The 20,035-nt window shown below is 41.6% G+C and overlaps 1 protein-coding gene across 1 annotated transcript; it reads right to left on the bottom strand.

Moving 5' to 3' along the window:
* Nucleotides 1-3,201: 3,201 nt before the first annotated feature.
* On the bottom strand, nucleotides 3,202-19,395 carry lpcat2 (lysophosphatidylcholine acyltransferase 2). Its single transcript, XM_056413454.1, has 14 exons — nucleotides 19,173-19,395; nucleotides 18,701-18,843; nucleotides 16,210-16,427; nucleotides 14,073-14,185; nucleotides 13,079-13,139; nucleotides 12,760-12,818; nucleotides 12,319-12,353; nucleotides 11,552-11,606; nucleotides 10,537-10,619; nucleotides 9,737-9,862; nucleotides 9,507-9,660; nucleotides 7,561-7,659; nucleotides 4,789-4,930; nucleotides 3,202-4,701 (listed from the first exon to the last, which is right to left on the bottom strand). Exons 1-14 carry the CDS (start codon nucleotides 19,281-19,283, stop codon nucleotides 4,532-4,534), a joined length of 1,569 nt encoding a protein of 522 aa, XP_056269429.1. The 5' UTR covers nucleotides 19,284-19,395; the 3' UTR covers nucleotides 3,202-4,531.
* Nucleotides 19,396-20,035: the final 640 nt, after the last annotated feature.

Genomic DNA, 20,035 nt, shown 5'->3' on the forward strand with positions numbered 1-20,035 from the left:
CTCGCCGCAGAGCTCCATGCCGGCGTGTTCGCGGCGCATCGGGGCGGAGAAAAGAAAAAAATCCCCTTCACCTTCCGCCCCGCGTCACCGACACGTCGCCCTCTGCTTCTCTGTGAATATGGAGGAGCAGACGGGAGGAAGGAGGCGGACTGCCGCGGCTTGACACTCAGAGGAGTGCAACAACTTCAACGACACCGGAAGTAAACAAAGTTGCGTTAATTGCGTTAAAATATTTTAGTGCGTTAACGCGGCCAAATTAATCGCATAGATTAACACGTTAACGCTGACAGCCCTAATATATATATATATATTATATATATATATATATATATATATATATATATATATATATATATATATATATATATATATATATATATTAATATAGGTTTGGCTTTTGGAGTCATTTTTTAAATAGACTAACAAGGTAATTCAATTCAATTCAGTTTATTTGTAGAGCCCGTTTTCACAAATTACAAATGTGTCTCGGAGTGCTTTACAATCTGTACACATAGACATCCCTGACCTTTGACCTCACATCGGATCAGGAACAACTGCCAAATAACCCTTCATGGGGAAAAAAAGGTCAGAACCCTTGAGGAGAGAACAGAGGAGGATCCCTCTCCAGGATGGACAGGTGTCATAGATGTCATGTGACCAGAAGGAATCATTACACACTAATTAAAACACAGGAACAACACAATGAATATGACAGAGTGGATGAAGAGTTGGTAGTCGGCATATTCCACCATCCAGACCTCCACGATCCATCAGATGGAGGTAGAGAGGAGGAGTGGGCGGAGTCTCAGCAGTGGGTGGAGTCTCAGCAGGGCCATGGCGTAGTAGAGGTAACACTCTTAATTCTGGTCTGTGATCCATTATAAACATTAAAATGCTAAATAATCTGCTTATATAGGATTTTAGTTGTATAGACTCGGACATATTCATAATGTTCTATAACAATAACACATGATAAAGTCACTTGATCATTGCTGGTCACTCATAGTAGATCATAGTGTACCTACATGTTCTATTGTTGTATACATTATTATCACTTTTATAACACACCGAACTGTGATGTTGAGCTACTTTTAGTCATTTGCTTTTCAGAAAAGTGAAAAATATCAATTCATCTTAATCAGCACGCAAAACATTGTAAAACAATAAACCTTATCTAATGAACCAAAGCCTGACAAGGGAACAGATTTAACTGATTAGTATTTACACTTTAATCTGGAACATTGGATAATAAATAAATAAAACCTCTGGGCATTGCTATTGAGTTTATGTGTGTGTATATACAGGACTGTCTCAGAAAATTAGAATATTGTGATGAAGTTCTTTATTTTCTGCAATGCAATTAAAAAAACAAAAATGTCATGCATTCTGGATTCATTACAAATCAACTGAAATATTGCAAGCCTTTTATTCTTTTAATATTGCTGATTATGGCTTACAGCTTAAGAAAACTCAAATATCCTATCTCTAAATATTAGAATATCATGAAAAAGTATACTAGTAGGGTATTAAACAAATCACTTGAATTGTCTAATTAACTCGAAACACCTGCAAGGGTTTCCTGAGCCTTGACAAACACTCAGCTGTTATAAATCTTTTTTTTTACTTGGTCTGAGGAAATATTAAAATTTTATGAGATAGGATTTTAGAGTTTTCTTAAGCTGTAAGCCATAATCAGCAATATTAAAAGAATAAAAGGCTTGCAATATTTCAGTTGATTTGTAATGAATCCAGAATGCATGACATTTTTGTTTTTTTAATTGCATTGCAGAAAATAAAGAACTTCATCACAATATTCTAATTTTCTGAGACAGTCCTGTATATATATATATACAAATAATTGTAGATACTAAATAATAATGATCTCATCACACTTTACTATATATATACAGGACTGTCTCAGAAAATTAGAATATTGTGATAAAGTTCTTTATTTTCTGTAATGCAATTAAAAAACCAAAAATGTCATGCATTCTGGATTCATTACAAATCAACTGAAATATTGCAAGCCTTTTATTCTTTTAATATTGCTGATTATGGCTTACAGCTTAAGAAAACTCTAAAATCCTATCTCATAAAATTTTAATATTTCCTCAGACCAAGTAAAAAAAAAGATTTATAACAGCTGAGTGTTTGTCAAGGCTCAGGAAACCCTTGCAGGTGTTTCGAGTTAATTAGACAATTCAAGTGATTTGTTTAATACCCTACTAGTATACTTTTTCATGATATTCTAATATTTAGAGATAGGATATTTGAGTTTTCTTAAGCTGTAAACCATAATCAGCAATAAATCAGAATAAAAGGCTTGCAATATTTCAGTTGATTTGTAATGAATCCAGAATGCATGACATTTTTGTTTATTTAATTGCATTACAGAAAATAAAGAACTTCATCACAATATTCTAATTTTCTGAGACAGTCCTGTATACATAGTATATAGTATTAAAGTTTATATATATATATATGTCTATATAAATAAATGTATATATAAAATAATTATCTCATCACACTTTACTATATATGTATAGATACATAGTATTTAGTACTAAAGTATATATATATATAAATATATATAACAATAATTATCTCATCACAATTTAATACTATATATATATATAAATATATATATGTATATACAAATAAATGTAGATATATATAAAATAATTATCTCATCACACTTTACTAGATATAGACATAGTATTTAAGTATATATATATACATATATATAAAATAATAATTATCTCATCACTTTACTATATATAGACATAGTATTAAAGTATATATATACATAAGTATATATATATATAAATATATAAAATAATAATTATCTCATCACACTTTACTATATATAGACATAGTATTAAAGTATATATATATATATACATAAATATATATAAAATAATATTTTGTTGCATTTTTCCTTACCAATATATATAATTTGAACTTAAAAAATTGTTGAATATCTCTATCATTAATTTAAAATACCGAATATGCTTTCAAAATACTTAAAGCATAAGAACAGCGAACACACACAATGGAATAACTGTAGGTACCTACTGCCTCCTGGTGGCGGTTTATGGAACAACAGACACATCTCCATCGCCCCTTTATTGCTTCATTAAAAGAACAAATATGCAGAAGTCATTAGTTCCCTCAGTGGTAAATATACAAATTCAGGCAAGATTAAAATTGTACTCTTGTTTTATTGTTTATTAAAAAGCAAACTTTGCAGTGTTAACAAAAATAGAGAAGAAAAGAAGAAAAAAAAGCACATAATTGGAAATGGCCTTGCTAAATAAAAAATAACAAGTGTGGCTAGTTACCGTGAGCACGCACCCCGCTGGGATGTGAGATGTTGTGGAGGAGCACCGTCGCCTCTTTGCTCACAAATTGCCCTATTTCCACCGGTGGATTATTTGCTTTAGTGGAGTTAAAGCTGCTGCTGCCTCAGCAACTAACAGTCTTCAGTGGAAATGCAAATAGAAACACATGCAAAGCAAACCTCCGGCTAATTATACAGCCGTAGAACACGGTCTGAGTCCCTGAGCACCGAAATAAAAAAGGGGAATGCAGAAGAATGTGTGAACATCTGTGGAGTTTTTTTTTTTTCCGGATTGGAGAGATTTTAACGAAGCTTACTGTAAACTAATTATACTGCAACACATGTGAACTCTTTGCTTGTATTTTTCTTTTTAAAAAGGTGTTGATTTGGCTTTTTACTTTTTTTTAAACAGAAGACCAGAGACAAAAGGAGAAGGTACACAGAGCGCTACGTTCATCTGGCTCAGGATACAAGTCAAAAACAAAATGGCCAACGTGGCTTGAGTTTAGGATAATTAAAAAAAATGTTTAAACGCCGTCGCTAACTTTAAACCTCGAAAGATGGGCGGGACTTCTAAAGTTAAAAGGCGCTTAATTTAAAAATCCAGAGCATATCTGTGATGACTGATTGACTCCACATGGCTCTCAACATGTCAGCGGCTAATTTTAAACTAGTGAGATCTATATGTGTGTGTTAAGGGGGACTAACTTTAAACCTCTCAAGATGGGCGGGGCTTCTAAAAAGTTAAAAAGCTCTCAATTAAAAATCCAGAGCATATCTGCGATGACGGATTGACTCCACATGGCTCTCAACATGTCAGCGGCTGATTTTAAGCTAATGAGAGCTATATATGCGTGATAGGGGGGACCCCATTAAAACACAGAGCCCATGTGACTTTTGACATATTTCCACCGTATGACTAACTTTTAAATTATTATTATTATTTTGTGCACATAACCAAAACACACACAACATGTTAAGAATTTAAAAGTCTGCAATATGACATTTATTGTGCAGCGACTTTTTTGAATTTTTAAAATCTCAATAAAAGGCATTAAAATTGTACAACGAAGCACCCTAAAAACTATATATATATAAATATATATATAAATATATATGTAAATATATATAAAAATATGCTTGTTCTCCTGCTCTACAGTGGTGTCTCTCAGAGTTCAGTCATTCTCGGGCTCAGTCGTCTTTTTTGTCGGAGACGCTGTCTTCCCGTTGTTCGGGCGATCCGGTTAACTCCAGATCCCCCGGATCCGCCTCCTGGATGGCCTGGTACCTCTGCAGCTCCAGGTAGGTGGAGAAGAGCTTGGCGTACTCCGGGTGGATCATGGCGAAGTCGTGGAATTCGGCTGAAAGGGAGAAAAAAAAGAGGACAAAAATGCTAAATATGCAGTTGTATATGCTTTGTATTTATATTCCCGTGTGAGTCCACGGACCGAAGCTGATGAAGCCGGAGCCGTCGGCGTCGACCTCCTTGAAGAGCTTCGCCATGTTGAGGTTGGACACGCCGAGCGCCGAGCGCAGCAGAGCGGTGAACTCCTCCCGGGTGATCCTCTCGTCACCGTCGGTGTCAAACAGCTGCGTGACAAACAAGAGAGAGAGACAGATATATTATATATATATATAAACATAAATATATATATAAACATATAATATATATATACATATATATATATTATAAACATATAATATATATATACATATATTATAAACATATAATATATATATATACATATATATATAAACATAAATATATATATATACTAGTGCTGTGAAAAATAACGCGTTAACTCAGTTAATTAAATTACAGGTTTAACTTCGTTATTTTTTTTAACGCATGCGCAGAATGAGCTTCCAATCCGTCTGTTGTTGGTCGTCTCTCCAGCAGCGTGTCATTCTGTCTCTAGTGTCACGTTAACACGACTCCGATCCCCGTCTCGCGTGCCGCAGAGCTCGGATGCCGGCGTGTGCGCACATCGGGACGAAAAAAAGTCACTTGCACCAATGTTTTAATGCAGGGGTGCTCAATATGTCGATCGCGGTTGCCGCAGAGTTCAGATGCCGGTCTTCGCGCATGAAAAGTCACGAGCACCCTCCTAACTGTTCCTCATAAAATGTAGTCAAACAAAAACGGAGCAAATCACCGTGTTCATGGCCCGGCAAAGACAGCGCGGTCTCCTGGCTTCAACACGTTACTGTCAGGGAAGACACAGCGCACCAAAAAAAAAGTTTAAAAAAAAAACTTTTTACCTTTTCTGATTCCGCTAGCTCTTTGCTAACTTCCGCTAGTACTTCCGCTAATACCTCCGCTAATACATCTACTTAGAAAGTGTATTCTGTACGTTTTCTCCGTCGAAATGTTGCAAGACCCGACTTGCTGCATTGATCGCGACTTTAGACATTGTGTGTTAGGGCTCCTCTTGTGAAAAATTATTACGAAATAAAAGAAAATGTATATGTTCTTTGCAAAGATGAGGATATGTTGAATGCTGGGATACCAAACATGCCCATGTTTATTGACGTGGTCTGCGTGAGCAAGCCGTTTAAAGGGAAGGGGCGGGGCTTAAGGACGCCGGCGTCCTCAGTGGAGTGGAAGAGGTTAACCCTCCTGTTACCTTTACATTTACTAACATATTTTACCCTCGGGGTCAATTTGACCCCAGCAATTAAAACCTCCAGAAAATTATTAGAATTAATATTGTTTCCCAAGTTTAAGTGTGAGGTACTTTATGTTTGTTTGTTGACTACCTAAATAGCCCTTTAAAAATATAAAAAAGTTGATATTTCTTATAAGTTTGACACAGTGAAAAACAGCCTGGGGTCAAATTGACCCCAAAGAACACCAACATTAAACATTGAATGGGGTCAAATTGACCCGAAAGGTAACAGGAGGGTTAAACATTCTGTTTAGGATGAAGATGTATTAATGTTCCATATGGAAGAAAACTGCTAAATAACTGCTGAGTTGCAGCACCATTGTATAGAAGAATGTATAAATGTATATATCCGTCTTTTGTCATAAATCTCTATGTTCTCACAAAATATACCGAGAATATCGGTAATATGTGATTAATCATGATTAATCCACAAAAACCTGTGATTAACCCGATTAAAAATTTTAATCGTTTCACAGCCCTAATATATACATATTATAAACATAAATATATATATAATATACATATATTATAAACATATAATATATATAATATATATATAAACATAATATATATATACATATTATAAACATATAATATATAGAATATATATAAACATATAATATATAAACATATGATAAACATATAATATATATATATAAAAATAAATATAATATATATAAACATATAATATACAGGACTGTCTCAGAAAATTAGAATATTGTGATGAAGTTCTTTATTTTCTGTAATGCAATTAAAAAAACAAAAATGTCATGCATTCTGGATTCATTACAAATCAACTGAAATATTGCAAGCCTTTTATTCTGATTTATTGCTGATTATGGCTTACAGCTTAAGAAAACTCAAATATCCTATCTCTAAATATTAGAATATCATGAAAAAGTATACTAGTAGGGTATTAAACAAATCACTTGAATTGTCTAATTAACTCAAAACACCTGCAAGGGTTTCCTGAGCCTTGACAAACACTCAGCTGTTATAAATCTTTTTTTACTTGGTCTGAGGAAATATTAAAATTTTATGAGATAGGATTTTAGAGTTTTCTTAAGCTGTAAGCCATAATCAGCAATATTAAAAGAATAAAAGGCTTGCAATATTTCAGTTGATTTGTAATGAATCCAGAATGTATGACATTTTTGTTTTTTTAATTGCATTACAGAAAATAAAGAACTTTATCACAATATTCTAATTTTCTGAGACAGTCCTGTATATATGTGCTCCCAACAGAGTCCCCTACACACGGATATATATATATGTACATATAATATATATATAAATAAGACAAATACACACACACATATACACACATCACACATAGATACAAACACACACACACTGACACGCAAAGGTACACACATACACACTAACACACACACATAAACAACCCAACTCCACCTCACCTCTTATCAATATGTGAAATATTACTTTAACTATCTTTGAAAATGTGCAACATTATAATCTGAGGATTTGAGCCTTCCACAATAATCCCGATGCGTCTGGAACAACCTGGAATCCCTGAATCGGTCTCAGTACCTGGAACGCCAGGCGCAGCACGTCCTCCGTGTTGGCCGGCCGGCACAGGATGGTCACCCCGATGACGTACTCCCGGAAGTCGATGGTGCCGTCTCCGTCCTGCAGGGAGACAAATAAAGGGTAATGCACAAGTTTAAGAGCGTCATATTAATATCTTTACATTCCTATTCTCTGTTCCTGGAAAACGACGAGGTCATCGTATTTCTGAGGAAAGAAGAATCCTGGTTGAAGTGGACGAGGAGACTCTGAGGGGAGGAGTTTGGCCTCTGTGTGAATCATGACCTCATCACACGACATCATGCGGCGACGCATTACGCAACATCAGCATCGCTGCACGATGATGTCATCCGTTGCTTTATTCCCAGAATGTGTCAGTTTGACTGAGAAGGATCAAAGGGAATGTCGTATGTAAGCTTCATTGTGGGGGAGGTTATGTGTGTGTATATCTGTGTGTGTGTATGTATATATGTATGTGTGTGTATGTGTCTGTATCTGTGTGAGTATGTGTGTGTATCTGTGTATGTGTGTGTGTATGTATCTGTATGTGTGGGTGTGTGTGTATGTACATGTGTGTGTATATGTATGTGTGTGTATATGTGTGTGTTTATATCTGTGTATGTGTGTGTGTATATCTGTGTATGTGTGTGTATATCTGTGTATGTGTGTGTGTATATTTGTGTATGTGTGTGTGTCTGTGTGTATGTATGTGTGTCTGTGTGTACACTGGATTACTGCAACTCCTTATGATCAGGCTACTCTATAAGTCTCTTAGGTCCCTCCAGTTGATCCAGAATGCTGCAGCTCGTGTTCTCACTAAAACTAAGAAAAGAGATCACATCACTCCTGCACTAGCTGCTCTGCACTGGCTCCCAGTAAAATCAAGAATCACTTTTAAAATTCTTCTCTTAACGTACAAAGCCTTGATTGGTGATGCACCATCATATCTCAAGGAGCTTGTCGTATCATATTGCCCCACTAGAGAGCTGCGCTCACTAAATGCGGGACTACTTGTAGTTCCTAGAGTCTTAAAAAGTAGAATGGGAGCCAGAGCCTTTAGTTATCAAGCTCCTCTTTTATGGAACCAGCTTCACCTTCAGTCCAGGAGGCAGACACAGTCACCTCGTTTAAGAGTAGACTGAAGACCTTCCTCTTTGACAGAGCTTATAGTTAGGGCTGAATCAGGTTCACCTGGTCCAGCCCCTTGATATGCTGCTATAGGCTTATAGCTGCCGGGGGACGTTTAGGATGCACTGAGTACCTCTCTCCTCTTTTCTCTCCTTATGGATGAATGTTCATCTCTCAATCACACGTTACTAACTCTGCTTTCTCCCCGGAAGTCCTTTTGACTTCACGTCTCATGGGGTCATCGGACCCTATGAGACGGCATAGATCCTATCTGCTGATGGATCATCGAGGTCTGGGTCGTGGAATTCCTGCTCCTGACTACGCCACTGTCCTGTTGAGACTCCGCCCACTGTTGAGACTCCGCCCACTCCTCCTCCCCACCGCCATCTGCCTGATGGACCGTGGAGGTCTCCATCGTGGAATATGCCTACTATGAACTATTCATACACTCTGTCATATTCATTGAATGTATTTAACTCTAAATCTGTCCTTCTGGTCACATGACATCTATTGCATCTGTCCATCCTGGAGAGGATCCTCCTCTGTTGCTCTCCTGAAGGTTTCTTACCTTTTTTCCCCCTGAAGGGTTATTTGGGAGTTTTTCCTGGTCCGATGTGAGGTTTTGGGGCAGGGATGTCTATGTGTACAGATTGTAAAGCACTCCGAGACAAATTTGTAATTTGTGAAATTGGGCTCTACAAATAAACTGAATTGAATTGTATCTGTGTGTGTGTGTATATGCGTGTGTGTGTGTGTGTATATGTGTATGTGTGTGTGAGAGTGTGTGTGTGTGTGTGTGTGTGTGTGTGTGTATCTCTCACCCTATCAAACAAGGCGAACAGCTCCTCGAGCGCCGGGTTCACCGGCAGCTTCAGGAATCGGGCGAACTCGTGGACGGTGATGCGGCCGCCATCACAGGACCGCGCCATGGCGGCGAAGCCCTCCAGCTCCTTCTTCACGTGGTCCCACTTCAGACTGGGGGGGGGGGGGGGGCATACTCATCATGTTACATCACATCTTGTGTGTGTGTGTGCGCTCCAGTGAGTCTTACTTGAGCTTGCGGCTGATCTTGGTGAACTCCACCAGGCCGGCCTCCATGGGCAGCGTGAGCTCGCCGGCCGAGATCATGAGGCGGCAGTCCTCGTACGTGTGGTCGGTCACGGGAACGCCCAAAGTCCTGGAAGCAGTTCAAACGAGCAGCTCAGAACACAATAAACAAAATCCTTACACTCCATTGGATCGGTCACCACACACGGGGACCCATCCAATGGATTTCAAGGACTTTAAAACCAAATTTCCAGGACTAAACATGTTGTGAAATCTCAAGTGTTTAGATGAGAAAGTGAACATGTTGGATATTTTAAACTAACAATGAGAGTTCCAAAGCACACACACTACACACCGTGTACAGAAACATGTGAATATAACATGTACATAACTTTTACAAAACTTTTTGGATTTTTTGTTGTTGCCAGACCTGGAAATTAACCATTAAAAAAATTCCATGTATTTTCGAGGCCTAGAAATTAACCATTTTGAAATGCAATGACTTTTCCAGGTCTGGAAATTAACCATTGTAAAAATACCATGACTTTTCAAGGCTTGGAAATTAACTATTAAAAATATTCCATGACTTTTCCAGTCCTGGAAATTAACCATTACAAATATTTCATGACTTTTCCAGGTTTTCCGTGACCGTACGAACCCTGATAGTCGTTTTTCAAGCACCAGTAAGGAAGCAGAACTGTCTTTTGAATATAAATCTCGGCCATCGTATTACCCAGAATGCACTCCACCACCGACTCCTTACACGAACTCTGAGATGCACATTCCGGGCTATTTATCACTCACTGGGCCATGGTCTCTCTCACTCTGGAGGCAAACAGAGGAGGGCTCTTCTTCTCCTCCTCCGTGGGGAAGTGCGTCGGCAGGAACTTCAACAACAAAAACAAAACACACAAAGACGTCACGTGGACTCGGAATTCTTTGCATGGAATCCAAATCCCAGAATTCCGGAAACGCGTGGATAATGTTGGAGAAAGCTCTGAACGAAGACGTCCCACTGAGCTCTCTTTACTTTAACCCCATCAGCATCACGGCTCCCTCTTAAAGGGCCGGTTGTAACTGAAACAAGCTATATATATATATATATATATATACTTAATCATCACCGTGCATATACTACTTTTATTCTGTGGCGACTATGGGTCAGTGGTTAGCAGGTCTGTCTTTCAATCAGGGGGTTGGAGGTTCAATCCCCGCCCTAGTCGATGTGTCCTTGAGCAAGACACTTAACCCTGAATTGCTCCCTGTAGTTGCATCTACAGTGTATGAATGTAACAGGATTGTAAGTCGCTTTGGATAAAGGCGTCAGCTAAATGACATGTAATGTAATGTAATTCTGTATTATTCTGTATATTTAATATTGCTATTGTATTTTTCTTACTGTTTTTTACATTTCTTTCTGCTCTCTATGAGCACCTGCTGCTGTAATCCTTCAATTTCCCCACTGAGGGAACAATAAAGTATTATCTTATCGTATCTTATTTTATCTTATCTTATAAACTACTGCCGACCATAATGTGAAATAACTCTTTGCATTTTAATTATTGTTTATTTGAGTGTAGAAATATTTTACACACAAACATTTCTCTAAAATAAAAACAAATCCATTTAATTTGAAACCTTCAAAATTAAAGCACAGGACATTTTTCTGAAAATGTCTTGAAGGAATGGTGATCATAATGTCTTTCAAGCTGTTTTAAATCAATTAAAATAAAATATATATACATTTGTTTTAGCTGTATACATTATATTAAAATATATATCCATTTATGTTTTAGCTGTAACATATTGTGAACGTTACCTCAATCTCCACTGTGGTGTACAGCTGGCACAGCGTGAGGAGCAGCAGCGTCGTCCTGCACACACAACCAGAAGGACACACACGCACACCCGTGTGTTGATTCCACGGTAAAAACCAGTGGAGGACATCCACATATTTTTTGGGGGGCAATTTTTGCCCCACTGACTAAAATCCAGGGGCATTTAAAAAGAAATGCGGGGAACTTTTTGAAACTTGTGATACAACATTTAACATTTGTTCAAGAATAATATATAATAATAAATAAATATACTTATTTAGGCTGACAGGATATGAGCAACTGTCATAAAGATGTAAATAAGACTATTAGGCAATAATAAGAATATTAGACAATAATAAGACTATTAGGCAATAATAAAACTATTAGACAATAATAAAACTATGAGGCAATAATAACACTATTAGACAATAATAAAACTATGAGGCAATAATAACACTATTAGACAATAATAAAACTATTAGGCAATAATAAGACTAGTAGGCAATAATAATAAGACGATTATTATTATTATGGAGTAATAAGACTATTAGGCAGTAGTCTAATAGAGTCTGTATCGGGTCATATAGGCTACGATGTTTTTTACAAGTTAATTAAATTATCATAATTATTAGAGGACATTCTGGGGGCGTTTGTTGCGCCTCTCCTCGTGACATCAGGGGCAACGTTATATTCTCCGGGGCGGTTGGTGCCAACAGGACGATGGAGTTGCACGTTTCTGGCGAGAAGCTGAACGACGAAGCAAACTTACGAGCTGAAGCCCTGCCAGGTCCACGACACCGTATCCTGGAAGACAAGAGGACATAAACACAGAGCCGCTGAAGAACTGACAATCAACACCGTCACACACACCGTGACACGTAGAGTAATACAACAAGACGCAATGATCAACACCGTGACACATAGAGTAACACAACAAGACGCAATGATCAACACCGTGACACATAGAGTAACACAACAAGACGCAATGATCAACACCGTGACACGTAGAGTAACACAACAAGACGCAATGATCAACACCGTGACACGTAGAGTAACACAACAAGACACAATGATCAACACCGTGACACACACCGTGACACGTAGAGTAACACAACAAGACGCACTTCACCCAACACTCGACCTGCGATACACAACCCTCAGGTGCGGTCGAGATGCTCTCAAGAGGATAAGCATATGAAATCATAATCACCAGTTTGTTGGGGTATCTCATCACCACAGGCTGCACCGGGACCCCGGGAATAAAAGCACCTAGAGGTGGAGGGTGGGGGGGGGTCAGTCAGGTGCTCTTCCTATTGGTTAACCAGGTGTTAACTCAGGTGTTAACTCAGGTGACTACATTTAAGTTAAACGGGACACATGTTGAACTCTTCACTTCTTAACTATATTACCTGTCAGTATATTAACTGAAATGCTTCCCGTAGGTTGAGTAACAGATGGAATCTTTTTTCTGAATATTTTTTTCCACATCTACCGGCACATTCCATTCATGTTTTATTTTAATCGCTCACCTTGTTTGAAAGTGATGAGACACGAGCGGTTCGTACAGGTTCCCTCTGGGAATATGAGAAGCTGAGGAAACAGAAGCAACCGGTACTGTGAGAGCCACGAGGACGGAGACGATGATGTCATGACAGCAGCAGGTGGAGGTAACACAGTTTTACAGGGAACCTTCGATGTGAGGGGAACCTTCCAACCTTTGATATGAGGGGAACCTTCGCTATGAGGGGAACCTTCCATGCGAGGGGAGCCTTCGCTGTGAGGGGAACCTTCCATGTGAGGGGAGCCTTCGCTGTGAGGGGAACCTTCACTGTGAGGGGAACCTTCACTGTGAGGGGAACCTTTGATATGAGGGGAACCTTCGCTGTGAGGGGAACCTTCACTATGAGGGGAACCTTCCATGTGAGGGGAGCCTTCGCTATGAGGGGAACCTTCCATGTGAGGGGAGCCTTCGCTGTGAGGGGAACCTTCCATGTGAGGGGAGCCTTCGCTATGAGGGGAACCTTCACTATGAGGGGAACCTTCGCTGTGAGGGGAACCTTCGATATGAGGGGAACCTTCGCTGTGAGGGGAACCTTCACTATGAGGGGAACCTTCGCTGTGAGGGGAACCTTCACTTTGAGGGGAACCTTCGCTGTGAGGGGAACCTTCGCTGTGAGGGGAACCTTCACTATGAGGGGAACCTTCGCTGTGAGGGGAACCTTCACTATGAGGGGAACCTTCGCTTTGAGGGAAACCTTCGCTATGAGGGGAACCTTCGCTGTGAGGGGAACCTTCACTATGAGGGGAACCTTCGCTGTGAGGGGAACCTTCACTCTGAGGGGAACATTCGCTGTAAGGGGAACCTTCGCTATGAGGGGAACCTTCGTTGTGAGTGGAACCTTCACTGGGAGGGGAACCTTTGATATGAGGGGAACCTTCGCTATGAGGGGAACCTTTGATGTGAGGGGAACCTTCGCTGGGAGGGGAACCTTTGATGTGAGGGGAACCTTGGTCGGGACCGACCTGTGGCCAGAGGCCTCCGGACTTGGCTCTGCTGTGGATCTCCTGGATGGTGTTCTTCCTGGAGTCCGGGTCCTTTCTGGAGACCAGAACTGGCTGAAGGCAGCGCACGAAGCCTGCAACAGAGGAACCACAAGAACCACAAGAACCAGGATGAATGAACATAGAACTGAACATGCTCTATAAACAGACGTCTGTCTCCACAGCCGGCAGCGAGTAGAGATGAACTTCATGTTCATAAAAACAAGATGAGTCATCAACCAATGAAGACACACAGGACACACACACACATGGGACACACACACAGGGGACACACAGACACACCCGTAAACATGAAGGACACACAAACACACACACGGGACACACAGACACACCCATTAACATGAAGGACACACAAACACACACACACAGACACATACAGGGGACACACACACGGGACACACAGACACACCCATAAACATGAAGGACACACAAACACACACAGGGGACACACAGACACACACATTAACATGAAGGACACACAAACACACACACACAGACACATACAGGGGACACACACACAGGGGACACACAGACACACCCATAAACATGAAGGACACACAAACACACACACGGGACACACAGACACACACATAAACATGAAGGACACACAAACACACACACACAGACACATACAGGGGACACACAGACACACCCATAAACATGAAGGACACACAAACACACACACGGGACACACAGACACACCCATAAACATGAAGGACACAAACAACACACACCCATAAACATGAAGGACACACAAACACACACACGGGACACACAGACACACACATAAACATGAAGGACACACAAACACACACACGGGACACACAGACACACACATAAACATGAAGGACACACAAACACACACATAAACATGAAGGACACACAAACACACACACGGGACACACAGACACACACATAAACATGAAGGACACACAAACACACACACACACACATAAACATGAAGGACACACAAACACACACACACGGGACACACACACAGGGGACACACACACAGGGGACACAAAGACACACACATAAACATGAAGGACAAACACACACACACACGGGACACACACACAGGGGACACAAAGACACACACATAAACATGAAGGACACACAAACACACACACACACACAGACACACACATAAACATGAAGGACACACAAACACACACACGGGACACACAGACACACACATAAACATGAAGGACACACAAACACACACACACGGGACACACAGACACACACATAAACATGAAGGACACACAAACACACACACACATAAACATGAAGGACACACAAACACACACACACACACACACACACGGGACACACACACAGGGGACACAAAGACACACACATAAACATGAAGGACACACAACACACACACACACACACACACACGGGACACACACAGACACACATAAACATGAAGGACACACAAACACACACACACACACGGGACACACAGACACACACATAAACATGAAGGACACACACACACAGACACATACAGGACACACACACAGACACACACAAACAAAGACAGACACACGCAGGATACACACACAAACAGACAGACAGGATACACACACACAGACACATACACACACAGACACACACACACACAGGGGACACACACACACAAACAGACAGACAGGACATACACACACAGACACACACAGGGGACACACACACACAAACAGACAGGACATACACACACACACATACACATAAGACACATAACTGCAAACTCATGAGGGGTGAAAAAGGTGACAATGGGGGGGGGGCAGGGGACTTTTTTGTTGTTGTCCGATTGGCCGAGACGCGACACGCCCCATCAAAGATGTTTTATTGCGAAGAGCACCACTTCACACTTTTCTCCGCGTCTCACTGCAATCTCAACGGCAGCGGGCCAGGTGACCCCCCCAAAAACAAAAACTCTTCGGATCTCCACGATTTACGTGGATGACCTATTTTGAGTTCAAAACGGTGAAAGTTTGCAGGTATGAAGACACCCCCACCCCCACAGACACACAGGACACAAAGACACAGACAGGACACACACACACACACACACACACGGCGAGTATCTCACGGCCGAAGATGGGCATGGCCAGGTTCTCGACGCGCGACACGATGGAGGGCAGGCCGGCCACGATGCACACGATGCCGTCGAAGAAGGTGGAGTGCGGCGCCACGACGATGACGGGCGCCTCGCCGCTGCTCACCTGCTGCCCCTTCACCACCACGCGGAAGCCCATGCAGAAGAAGTAGGCCCGGCCCAGCGCCGCAATCACGCTGCGGCACAGGAACCTGAAGGCACCGCGGCTCGCCGTCAGAGGAGGGGAGGCAACGCGGAGATCGCTACAACGTATCTCTGATCCTCGCCATCGGGTCATGTGACTCAGGGTCATGTGACTCAGGGTCATGTGACTCAGGAGTGTTTCAGAAACAGGAAGTGACAACATTTTAAAATTTTACAATCACAGAGTTCCTTCCTCAAAGTCTCTGGAGAGACGAGGGAGACGGAGGAGAGAGATTCATGAGTATTATATTATATATATTATGAGGACTTTCATTTGTCAAGAGTGAAAACCTCTATTTAAAGCTGCTTTCACCGTAGACACACACACACACACACACACACACACACACACACACAGACAGGACAAACACACACACGCACACAGGGGACACACATACACAAAAACATCTGCAGGACCACGCAGGACACACAAATAAACACACATATGAGACACACGCAGGACACACAGATACACACACACACATAGTCGAGAGCAAACACAAAGCATCAACACCTTGAGTGTCTAGTAAAGCTATATATATATATGTATATATATGTATACATATATATATTGGAGCGTTATTATGATCTTAAACCATCAACTGGTTGTTGCGGCTCAGATATCAACAAACTTAAATCTGCAACCGCAGGATTCCCCTCAGAGACGAGTTCAGATCAAACTGAGCGTCACATTAATAAAGATTTCACTAGTTTGTAATCTTATGCCCCCCCCCCCCCCAAAGCTTCAGTTATGTAACCCCGCCCGCCCCGTGCAACACCTAAGCCTCGCTTTGAGCAATAAGTCGGCGAGCGGGACACAAGCTTCTCCTTTCTCCATGTTTGGTCATGATCGTTTAAAGAGAAGGTGTTGCCTCAGATCACGAGGACGTTAGCCGTGCCGCAGGCCGCACCCTCGCACTGCAACACAACCGCCGCTACACACGCGTGTGTGTGTGCATGATGACACGCAGAGTACAACGAGGTCACGCTGTGCGGACACACAAAGTGCATTAGATCAGACCACCGATAGCCACGACTCTCTTTCCCTCTCTTGAGAAACAGAGGGCCGCCGAGCTCCAGCGCCGCGAGCATCTCCACGCGGGCCGCTGCACGCTCTACAAGGAGTCACACTCGATTATGTTTGAGAATATACAGACAGGGTTCAGACCGTGGAATATGCCGACTACCAACTCTTCATCCACTCTGTCGTATTCATTGTGCTGTTGCTGTGTTTTAATGTGTGTGTAATGATTCCTTCTGGTCACATGACATCTATGACACCTGTCCATCCTGGAGAGGGATCCTCCTCTGTTCTCTCCTCAAGGGTTCTGACCTTTTACCCTGAAGGGTTGTTTGGGAGTTGTTCCTGATCCGATGTGAGGTCAAAGGTCAAAGGTCAGGGATGTCTATGTGTACAGATTTTAAAGCACTCTGAGACACATTTGAAATTTGTGAAAATGGGCTGTACAAATAAACTGAATTGAATGTTGACCAATGATTTCCATGACCTTTCTATGACCTTTCCAAGACTATAAACTACATTTCCATGACCAAACATGATGTGAAGTCTCGGTGTAAACACGAGTATAACCTTAAATGACACAAATACATGAGAGACAATAGTTTGAATGAAAGAATAAACATTTATAAAAATGTATATTTTTCAAACTGTGTAAATTAACATATTAATATAACACATTTCCATGACTTTTTCAAAACTTTTGGGATTTAATTTTTTTTCCAACGACTTTTCCAGGGCTGTAAATAACCATTTTCAAATTCCAGGACTGTTTTCAAGTTTTCCATGACCGTATGAACCCTGTCCAGACCCCAGGAAATGCATCGCAGACAATACCCGTGTGTATGCGTGGAATAGCTCGGCCGGCTTTAGTATCTGAGGCCCCTTGTTTGTTTGCAGGTAATAAAGGGAAGTTAGAGTGTAATAAAAGGGAATGCGTCGCGCGTTTGCAGAGGAGTCGCTGCTTTGCGTACACAAAACATCTGCATGAGGCTGAGGGGTGGAAGAGGAAGTGCAGAACAGAGTCTCAGTGTGTCACTAACACCGAGTGAATAAGTAACTTTGCGTGAATTTGGCAAAAAGCTCAATTAACTTGAGCCACCGAGTGGAAAAATATGTAATATTATGCATGTTCGTAAACAAGGACACAACGTATGATGACCTGGAGGGCGTGAGGTGTGTGGTGGTGGTACTACGACTACTTATAATAATAATAATAATAATAACAATAATAATAATGTGGACTTTATGCCTCCGAGTTACCGTCTCCAGCCCGTCATCGGCTCCACGGTGCCCTTCAGCGGCTGGTTGAGGGTTATGATCACGGCCACCGGCCACGTCACCATCAGGACCAGGGACAAGAGGACGGCGCGGATCGGGACCAGGAAGATGCCCAGGAGGACACACTGCATGGAGGGGGGGGCACACACACACACATACACACATACACATAAACACACACACACACACACACACACATATACATACACACACACACACTCTCATTGTTTGTGCTTCACAAGCAGATTTGGTCAAAGCCTCCTTGGAGAAGATTACAGGCCCTGGTTACAAAGGCAGCCCGTGTGTGTGTGTAATCTCACACGTCTGAGGGGTGTGTGTGTGTGTGTGTGTGTGTGTGTGTGTGTGTGTGTGTGTGTGTGTGTGTGTGTGAGACAATAGCGACGACTCTATTCGATGTGTCGGTGCCCTCAGATCCGGGGGTCGCCATACTCACTTTTATGATCGCCGCCGTGGTGAGCGCGGTGTCTTGGACGAACGGGTTGATGACCGCCGGCAGCAGCAGCGACTGTTGCCGCGGCAGAGCGGCGACGCGCTGCGGCGGCATCGCGGTCGGTGGACCGGTGCGGCGGCGGAGACGCGGCGGCGGGCGGGCGGGTGTGTTCGAGTCGAGACGCCGTTAATGTTGTCGTTGTTTCACTTCCTCAACAAGGGGAGCCTGCTCTCTCATTTCTTCACCTCCGCCACCCCCCCCTCCCTCCCAACCCCCCGTACCACACGGTCATACGTGCGCCCCAGCTGCAGGAACCAGGCGTCTGCAGGCTCCGCCCACAACGTGGTCCGAGACGTCCTTGTGGGATTTATATATATCTATATATATCTTTATTTTTTATTTTTACAATCGGTGAACCCTGACGAGTTTGCATGGAAGATAATATAATAATATATATAATAATGTATGCCCGAGAGGGCACGCGCAGCGCTCGTGCACAGTGGTCCGACTCGTCCGTGTGATTTCTATATATTTATATATTTATTTTTTTCCCCTCCATTTCTATAATCGGTGAACCCTGCCCATACATACGAGTTTGCATGGAAGATAATATAATATAATATTATAATATATATAATAATTTATGCGCGAGAGGGCATGCGCAGTGCTCGTGCACAGTGGTCCGACTCGTCTGTGTGATTTCTACATATATATAATAATTATTTTCCCTCCATTTCTATAATTAGAAAACTCTCACCATATATAAGAGTTTTCATGGATGATAATATCATATAATAATATATATAATTATGTTTACACAAAAGGGTACGCGCAGCGCTCGTGCACAGTGGTCCGACTCGTTCGTG

The sequence above is a fragment of the Pseudoliparis swirei genome, chromosome 4, assembly GCF_029220125.1.
Source record: "Pseudoliparis swirei isolate HS2019 ecotype Mariana Trench chromosome 4, NWPU_hadal_v1, whole genome shotgun sequence".
NCBI classification, from domain to species: Eukaryota; Metazoa; Chordata; class Actinopteri; order Perciformes; family Liparidae; genus Pseudoliparis; species Pseudoliparis swirei.

Bases quoted from the DNA above. Each gene is read 5' to 3' on its own strand.
- lpcat2 (XM_056413454.1), bottom strand. From the start codon at position 19,283: ATGCCGCCGCAGCGCGTCGCCGCTCTGCCGCGGCAACAGTCGCTGCTG. The intron at 18,844-19,172 runs GTGAGTATGGCG...CCCTCCATGCAG, and splicing joins CCACGGCGGCGATCATAAAA to TGTGTCCTCCTGGGCATCTT. The intron at 9,661-9,736 runs GTAAGACTCACT...CCCCCCCCCCAG, and splicing joins AAGATCAGCCGCAAGCTCAA to TCTGAAGTGGGACCACGTGA.